This window comes from Meriones unguiculatus, chromosome 21, assembly GCF_030254825.1.
Source record: "Meriones unguiculatus strain TT.TT164.6M chromosome 21, Bangor_MerUng_6.1, whole genome shotgun sequence".
Lineage (NCBI taxonomy): Eukaryota > Metazoa > Chordata > Mammalia > Rodentia > Muridae > Meriones > Meriones unguiculatus.
The window spans coordinates 16,423,825-16,433,283 of NC_083368.1; the positions used below are offsets into that span (position 1 = coordinate 16,423,825).

At 47.2% G+C, this 9,459-nt stretch overlaps 1 protein-coding gene across 8 annotated transcripts in view; it reads left to right on the forward strand.

Annotated features, from left to right (window-relative positions):
- Positions 1 to 8,762, forward strand: part of Prkag2 (protein kinase AMP-activated non-catalytic subunit gamma 2) — a 366,379-nt gene extending 357,617 nt beyond the window's left edge. For all 8 annotated transcript variants that reach the window (XM_060374088.1, XM_060374089.1, XM_021657793.2 and 5 more), the window contains 5 exons: positions 139 to 304; positions 607 to 644; positions 2,014 to 2,160; positions 4,988 to 5,081; positions 7,674 to 8,762. In XM_060374088.1, coding sequence (XP_060230071.1) covers positions 139 to 304; positions 607 to 644; positions 2,014 to 2,160; positions 4,988 to 5,081; positions 7,674 to 7,705 — 477 coding nt within the window. In that variant the 3' untranslated portion in view covers positions 7,706 to 8,762. The remainder of the gene's footprint in view (positions 1 to 138; positions 305 to 606; positions 645 to 2,013; positions 2,161 to 4,987; positions 5,082 to 7,673) is intronic.
- Positions 8,763 to 9,459: the final 697 nt, after the last annotated feature.

The following is a 9,459-nucleotide window of genomic DNA, read 5'->3' on the forward strand; positions in this document are numbered from 1 at the left end:
GACAACGAGACACCAAGCTGATGGTTAGGAAAGACTCCCTTTAATTTGTTGAACATAGTTTTTCATTCGGATCTGGAAAAATGAGTGTGGAAGGGTATGCTAGGGACCTAGAGCATTCTCATGTCTCTCCTTGCTCAGATGTCTGATATGCCAAAGCCTGCCTTCATGAAGCAGAACCTGGACGAGCTTGGAATAGGAACGTACCACAACATTGCCTTCATTCACCCAGACACTCCCATCATCAAAGCCTTGAACATCTTTGTGGAGAGACGGATATCAGCATTGCCTGTGGTGGATGAGTCAGGTATGTGCGGCCATCCCAGCCACGCCTGCTGCCCTGCTGGTGGGCCGGGAGGAGTGGGGAATGAGGCAACCGCAGAGAAATGCTCTCTGGGACGCAGTTCCCGTAGCCAGCAATTAGGAAGCAGTCTGTTTCCTGTTCCCATTAAAATACCATCTCAGGTTCGTTTTTGAATGACCCCTTTTAAATAAGCCCATTTGTTTTACTCAACACTGTTTAATCCACATAGTTACCCACTTAAGACTTTTTTTTTAAATAATTTACTGTTCTTAAAATGTTTTTCTAACATATGTTTTCATTTTTAGGGAAAGTTGTAGATATTTATTCCAAGTTTGATGTAATTGTAAGTATGTTTTCATGTCTTTAAGCCTGTCATTCAGAGTACATCTTAAAACAAATGAAAACCAAAACCAGATTGAGTTGTTTATTCCCTGATGTAATAATTTCTGACTTTCTGAGTGAGAGAATTTTAGTCTCCTCCCAGTGGTGACATTTCTACTATTCGTTCATTTACCAGTGAACTGTGTGTAAGTATGTGCTGATGTTACACCAGCCTCGAGCTGCGTGATGGGCTGCATTGCCTCTATCCTACAGCCCATGCACCATAAGCAGCCATGTTTCTTTGTGGGGTTTCTCTGCCTGTGGCCGTGCTCTAGGAACGCACGAGCTGGGTCCCTGTCAGTGCAGACTCCTGCTCAGGTTGGGAGACACTGCCCTCAGGAGACGGCTAAGAGACCAGAGCTACGCCTTACAGTCTCCTTGGCGTGCCTTACGTGAAGCAAATCCGCGATGGTCAGCACGAGCTTCCTCACTCGCGCTACATCTTCGCCTTTAGCACCTTCTTTCCCACACAGTCTTAAATGTAGTTTCTGTGTTTTACACTGTTTGGAAGGAAAACAGGTTCAGTAGCTGAAATGTATACAACAAACATTGCTGCAGTTCTGACCCTGCCACTAATTATGGTTTTACAGCTGCCTCAAGTCTTTCAGTTCAACCCATTCTGTTTAACACAGTGGATACCAAAAATCTTTCCATTAGAACCTTGGGCGAATGGACCCACTAAACTTGATGGGACTCCATGGGTCTCTTCTAGATCTTGACTGTCCCCCACGCCTCCCTCATAGAGTCCACGAGCTCTGAGAACCCACTGGGAAACACTGACGCTGGCGCTCTCCCTGTGAGGCATCTCACCCTTTGCAAGTGTTAGTCGCTTTCTCAAGAGATGTTACGCATGTGTGGCGTGGAGCCTTAGTGGACAAGAGTGGGCGAAGCCTGTCAGAAAGCCCTGCTAGAGCTTGACGTGCAAGCTGGAGAGTCAGCGTAGTAGTTAAGACGCTCAGTCCTGAGGACCAAAGCCCAGGTGTCAATGCCCGTGTCAGGGGGCTCACAAACACCTGTAACTCCAGCTTCAAGTGATCTGATACCCTTTTCCGGCCTCCGTGGGCACTGCACACACATGCAGTCATATGCACACACAGAGACATGCATGTATGCACACACACATGATAAAGTAAAACCTACAAGGTGTGGTCTTGCATGCCTATAACCCCAGTATTCAGGTAGGCAGAAGCAGGCAGAACTCTGTGAGTTCAAGGCCAGCCTGGTCCACAAAGTGAGTCCAGGACAGCCTTGTCTTGGTTGAAAAAAAAAATCAAATTGCTTATTCATCCAAATGGAAATGAAGGATGTGTTTTTTCCTATGACTCTTACAGAATCTTGCTGCTGAGAAAACATACAATAACCTAGACATCACGGTGACGCAGGCCCTGCAGCACCGCTCACAGTATTTTGAGGGTGTGGTGAAGTGCAGTAAGCTGGAAACACTGGAGACCATCGTGGACAGAATAGTAAGAGCTGAGGTAAGAGACCCAGCCCGGCACACATGTTCCCTCACTTGTGCTTTGGCAAATGCGACAAGTAGTGAGCAGAAGGCTTGGGAGACTGAGACACAGCCCCAGGAGGCAGGCGGCAGGTCCCGGAGGATGGGAGCGGGTTCGTGGCCATTCTGAACCCCAGCACAGTACTTGGCACCCAGGTGTGAAAGCATTTGAGTTGAGTTGAATTTGATCATTTTTTGTGAATGGAAAGTGTTGGTAAGATACTTTCACAGTATTTAAAAAAATGTGTACTTGAGAAGACAAATGTTTCCCAGGAGCTTTTAGCTGGTACATCCTGTCAGAATATCTGTGAATTTAAAGAAAAAAAATGTGCACCGTCAGCTGGGCGTGGTGGCACACGCCTGTAATCCCAGAATTTGGGGAGGCAGAGACAGGGATCTCTGTGAGTTCAAGGCCAGCCTGATTTACAACATGAGTCCAAGATAGCCAAGGCTGCACAAAGAAACCCTGTCTCAAGGGGGAAAAAAAAAGTATAATATTATTTTAACAAAGTAAATGATAATAAGGTGAAATGAAACTTTAAGTGTGTGTGTGTGTGTGTGTGTGTGTGTGTGTGAGCACACGAGTCACCCACATATATGAAAGTCATTTCTTCCCTTTCCCCTTTATGTGGGTTCAGGGATTGAACACAGGGCTTCAGGCTTCTTTGACAAGCACTTGACCCCTGAGCCATTTTACGGGCCCCAGACAACGTCTTAACATTGATTTTGTTGCTCTCTCCTCTCTACCCTTGATTGAAGTGAGTGAGTGGCAAACTGTGTGGGCCTTCCCAGCCTGAGTAGCCCCCACATTGCCTGTGCTTTTTGACTGTGGGATTTTCAAGTGTTCCCTGCACAGTGCTCCCTGGAAGGGAGCGGTCACACCACCTTTTCACTCCTACTACCGTTCCTTTCTTCTCAGCTAGGCCCAGGACTGGCATCGTGTGCCCTTGTCCCTCCCCAGCCCCTTCCCCTCAAGTGTTATTCTCAAGGACTGAAGGATATAGTTTTGTTCCTACTACAACACTCCCTACTGAATAAAATGAGTTCCTAACGACAGGCATGTCTTGATATTACAAGTATAGATGTGCAACCTAAGAGGCAAAGTTCCCGACTAGCTTTGAGACCACTAAGAGGCACCCGTAACTTCCACAGTGAGAGCTGTATGTGTGAAGTCGGGGGCTGCATTGAGAGCCGTTGCTGCTAGAATTCCCCGAGCCCTCAGGTCTTCCACCCTCTGTCCTAAGAATCCAGCCTCCATCTGGCATCCGAGTTCATTCCTCAGCTTCCCCTTCCCCAGCTATTTTCTTTGCTCTCTAGCACAGCATTTTAATGGAAAATCTTCCCTTGTTTTCTAGAAGGTTCTAACACGTTTAGGAATGCATCGTAATGTCTCACGAATGTCCTTAGACTAATGTACACTCCCTAGGTCATAAGCAGGAATAGGGCAGGCCCATGTGATAGAATCCATTGTGAGAACTGCAGATCATCTTGTAGGAGATCGTAAATGTTAAACCACGAGTGGTGTGTTGCCATGAGAAAAGGCCAACTACCGAGGCCAGTAAGAGTCTGGGAGTTGCCGGTCACGTGCTTGCATAGAGAAAAGGCCAGATGCACACAGCAGGACCACAGTAGCTCCTGCTGCATGTGGAGTTGAAGTTAATGCAGGGACACTGGAGAGTGCCCACGCTGTTGTACGCCGTGGTGGAGGGCAACGGAAGTCTGTGGTGTGGAAGAAACCACTGAAGAGAAATAAGCATGTAAATTGTTTTCTCAAGTTACTTGTAGCAGCTCTGTCTCTTAATCAAACCCCTTCATCAGATGACGCCTCTGAGGGTGTGCTTGCCACGCTTGGCCTGTGTGACAAGCAGAGTACCTTAAAAAGGTTCCTCAGACTTATTCTGACAGTCATCTCTGTCTGCTGGGACAAAGGTAATTTCCCTCTGATCTTGGATGTGTAAACCGTCATTTGAGGCTGGTAATGGGGCTCAGTGGGTAAAGGTGCTTGCTTCCAAGCCTGATGACCCGAGATCTGTCCCTGGGATCCATAAGGTAGAAGGGAAAAGCTCCAATAAATTATGGTCTGAGGTCCACATGCACGCTGTGGTGTGTGAGTGCACATGCCTCCCCCATACATGATAAACACGATGAAAATATGTAAAGTAAATCATCATTTCATCCTAAAATCAGTTACAGTGCTGATGTCACAGGATCATTGAAGGGCCTGAAAGTATTTTTAAAGAACCTATGTAAAGAAATCTCTGTTGATTGACACTGGATAGATACCCAAAGTACTCATTTTTTTAACCCTAAAGCAAGTTATGACATCAGAACATTATCCTTTGACAAACTATATAAGCCAGATCTCGTCCTCTGTCGCTCCTCCCTTGTCCTGTGTTGTGCCAGGAGCTAAGGCTGACTGATGCCTCAAAGGTCTCGACCCAGGGCACTGCTGGCCGCCTCAGGCTCAGTGAGAGATTCTACCTAAAAAAACAACGTGGGGCTGGAGAGATGGCTCAGGAGCTTCGAGTTCCTACTGCTTCTCCAGTGGACACAGTTAGAGTCCAGCACCAAAATGGCTGCTCGCAACCACCTGTAACTCCAGTTCCAAGGGATCAGACACCCAGAGGCACTGTATGCATGTGGTGCACAGACATGTATGCAGCCAAAAACACCCATATGCAGAATAAATAAATAAAAATAATTGAAGCAAATAAAAAAAACCCTCTGTGCTCTGTGTTCACCTCCATGGGCGAGTGCCCACAGACACACACACACAGTAAACTCACACCTGGACTCTCTCTTTGCAGGTCCATCGGCTGGTGGTAGTGAGTGAAGCGGATAGCATTGTGGGTATTATCTCCCTGTCAGACATCCTGCAAGCCCTGATCCTCACACCAGCAGGTAAAAAAAAGGGCAGATTTCAAGCCGGCATAGTATCACATGTATTTAATCTGCCACTCGGGAAGCAGAGACAGGAGGATCTCTGTGAGCTCAAGGCCAGCTGGTCTGCATAGTGAGCTCCAGGCCAACCAGGGTACATAAAGAGACCCTGTCTCCAAAAAAAAAAAAAAGGATGGATGGATGGATGATAGGTAGGTGGTAAATAGATAGACAGACAGACAGATGATAGGTGGTGGGATGATAGGCGGGAGGGAGGGATGGAGACAGACAGACAGATAGATATCTAGTGAAGATTTCCAGGACAGCCACTGAGGTGCTGAAGTCGTCTCCCGCCCACACAGCAGGGCTGTGTGTGTTCTGCTCTGCAGACTCTTTTGGCTTTCCTTTTCATTTTGAAGTTCAGATGTGTTTCTTGGGTGAGCAAAATTTTTAGAAAGTGTAGAGAGGAGCAGGGGTGGAGGGCACAGGCGGAGAGCTAGCTGTGTGTTTACGATAAGAGATAGCCTGATGGGACCCAAAACACTGTCACATCCTTCCTTCACATTTTCTTTGCATCCCCTTCCCACCTCTCCAGAGGTATCACAGAAACCAACTAGCTTTTTCCACAGGGTCACAGACCCAAAGCAGACGTGACCATAGGTGGCACATACTTTGAACTCTAATAGTTAATCATTAACTCATGTGTCCACTTATGGACAATTATATGGTATCGGTATTGCTTTTTGAAAACCAGTCTCAGCTAAGACTAGCTTTTGTAATTAGTCTGTTCCCTAAAGCCACCCACCATAAGAGTCCCCAACATGTGCGATAGTCCTGCCCGACTTCCCACAAGCAAAAGCCACAGAACCAACCCCATTAAAGAGTCACCGTCACGTGGGCCCTGGCCGGCAACAGCTTCATGCCGAACTTATGAGAGATGAACTGGGCAGTGGTGGTGCATGCCTTTCATTCCAGCAGTCTTCTTGGGAGGAGGGACAGGCAGATCTGCATGCATTCAAGCCAAACCTGGACTGCAGAGTGAGTCCAGGACAGCCAGGGCGACACAGAGAAACCCTGCCTCAAAAAAACAAATAAAAAGTTATGAGGGACCATGTGGGGCCCCCACCCCCAGGTGCTGAATCCAAAACATACATCTGCAGATGGGCCTCTGTGGTCACTTTCAGACTGACCGCCTGAAGTTCACAGTAAGGTTCATAATTGTGAACAGCCAAGCCTCAGATGAATGAGTTCTCCATGTATGACTGTGTTGATACTACAAACCTATGCCTTAGTTACTTTTCTAATACTGTGAAGACATCATGGCCAAAACAGCTTATGAAGGAAGGGGTTTACTGAGGGCTAATAGCTTCAGAGGGTGAGTCTGTGCAGTGTGGAGCTTGGTAGCAGGCAGGCATGGCACCGGTACAGTAGCTGAGAGCGCACATCTACTCCGCCAGCAAGAGGGAGACAGCACTAACTGAGATGACACGGGCTTTTGAAATCTCACAGCCCACCCCAACTGACACACCTTCAACAAGGCCACACCTCTTAACCCTTCCCAGCTTCCACCAAGTGGGGGACAAGCATTCAGGTACTTGAGCCACTGTGGTCATTCTCATTCAAACCACTACAACCTTAAAGTTGGAAAGAACCTAGTACTTCCAAAACAATGGAAGGGAAATCTGGTACTCATCCCTTAGAGTACCATAAAGCGCTGAAAGTGAACAGTTACTGTGTTGCAAGCAATCCTGGCTGGGGAGTCGTGTTAACCTGGAGCTTGTGGTTGGCACAGACACTTCCCATGCAAATGAGAAAACTCTTGTCTGGGTAGACAGAGCCCCACAGGTAGGTAGTGCCATCAAGGACAGGCCCTGGACTGAGGCACACAGGCATCTCAGCAGAGTTGAGGGCAGGCCCTCATTTAGCCCCTTGGAAAGAGCCTTTGGATCTCTTTTCAAAGTTAAGTGTGGCCTGCCCTAATAGGCCCAGGTGGAGCCCAGCCCTCGGAAGGCAGGCCAGGCTGAGCTCCAGAGCAAGATCCTGCCTCAGAAAGCTAAGGCCAGCGGCTGGAGGCGTGGCTCAGAGGTGAAAAGCACTGGCTGCTCTTGCAGAGGACCCCAGGTTGGCTCCCAGCACCCACATGGTGGCTCACAATCACCTGTAACTTTGCTCCCAGAGAAGCTGACACCCTCTCTGGCGCCTCCTTGGGTGTTGCACAGACATGGTGCAGAGATGTGGGTGTAGGCAAAGCACCCATACACATAAAAATGTTTAAAGAGTTCAAATGAAAGCTAGACAGATGCTTTGGGTAGCACAGTAGCTGTGCCTACCACCCCACGTAAAAACTCAGCAGGCACTTGCAGCTGCTCCACAGTTGTCTTTAGATGTGTATATGCTTTAAAAAAAAAAAAAAAAAAAAAAAAATATGGCAGCTGAAATCCTAACAGAATCTGACATTTAAAATGGCAAGACGTGATAAAGCTCAGAGCCAGAGTGATGGCGGGAGGGAGTGGGGCTGTCCTTAGCCACTGCCAGGCGGGGCGGGAGCAGCTTGTGCTGGGGACCTGCAGTGAGTCCAAGCGCTGAAACTTGCACTTTCCGTCTTCTTGGCAGGTGCCAAACAGAAAGGGCCAGAGACTGAATGACCACCGTGAATGTAGACGCCCTCACAGGAGAACTTGAACAAAGTCTCGGGGTCACGTTCTGCCTCATGAACACTGGCTGCAATAGAAAAGAATAAAATGGCTAAGAATGTATATCAGGGTTTAGCGATGGGTATTTTTCCAGTGATTTGTAAGCATAGGAAAAGATTTTATATGCTTGAATATTCAGGCTTGCATCCACAGACTGTCCTCAGACCCATCTGAGGGGTTTTCAATGCTGTATGTCATTAAAGTGCACTGTGTCCTGAAATTAGTACTACTTTTCATTTCAAAGAAGTCACTGGGATGGAGCAGGTGACGGTGAGTGAGTGAAAGGCACGTCCAGATCACGGTGCCTTACGTCCAAACACGCAGCACGTCAGCGCCGCTGCCGCACGCCCAGAGTGCTGCTGAAGAGACCCCCATCCCGAATGTGACCATCTTCAGACCTTTCACCCGATCTCCCTCCACTCGACTTGTTGAAAAGCTGTAATCTGAGTACAGGCAACGGAAAACTTCAAGTGGTGATGCTCCTGAAAGTGCTGCGTGTCCTGTCCTGGCCACCGTGTCAGCGAGGCTGGCTTGGCAAGTTTTATTTATTTTTACTCTCATCTTCCGGTGAGTGGACTTCACCATGCCCACAAATAAAACCTTGGTTGTTCTCCTAAGTGGAAATCTCCTGATTTTAGTTTGGCTCTGGAAAGGCTGTGCCTTCTAAAGACAGCCACTTTTGGGTTTTTCAGATGTTGATGAAAAGGGGCCGTGATCGCAGGGATGAAGTGCCGGACGACATCTGTGTTTTTTTACTGTGTTGAAATGTAAACTCATGATGTTTGTGTGGCCGCTGACAAGACGCTTGTAACTTTTATTGTGACACATAAAACAGTATTGTCATGCAATTAAAGGGAAACAATGTTCCCTCATGTCAGTGCTCTGAAAATGTTGACAATATATACATATATATATGTATATATGTGTGTATATATGAGCAGACTTTGGGGTTTTGTGTTTTGGGTTTTTTTTTTTCCAGATTGAAAATTAAAATAAATCCTATCTACCAGTTTGCTAAAGTTCTTTAAAATAACATATATTTGAGCATGTGCAAATTAAGATTCTACATGGAGTTTCCCACCTAGATTTCTTCTCAGATAAGAAGAGTACATGAATTGCCATCTGCCTCTTACCCATCACCAGAAAAGAACTTAAAAAGATTTAGTTTGTGAATTTCATTATTAAATGGGAAAAAAAAAACATTTTTATTTTTCGAGACAGGGTTTCTTTATGTAGCCCTGGCTGTCCTGGAACTCAGTAAACAAGGCTGGCCTTTGAACTTGAAGATCCACCTGCCTCTGCCTTCCAAGTGCTGCGATTAAAGGCATGTGCCACCAAACCCAGCTTAAAAATGCACATTTTTAATTAAGAATTGTCACACAAGGTGCTGGAGAGATGGCTTCAGTTAAGAGCACTGACTTGTCTTGCAGAGGACCTGGGTTCGGTTTCCAACACACATGTAGCAGCTCCCAACCATCGTAAGCCCAGCTCCCAGGGAGCCAACATCCTCTTCTGGCCTCTGGGCCCTGCATGCCTGTGGCACACAGATACACTCGAAATATAAATAAATCTCCTTTAAGAGACTCATCACAACACTCCTGCCTCTGCAGCACATGGGAGGTAAAGGCAGAGACCTTCCCAGCTTCAGCGCCTGTCCCCCACCCCCACCCCCACCCCCAACCCAGCATTCCATCCCAACGCCAGTC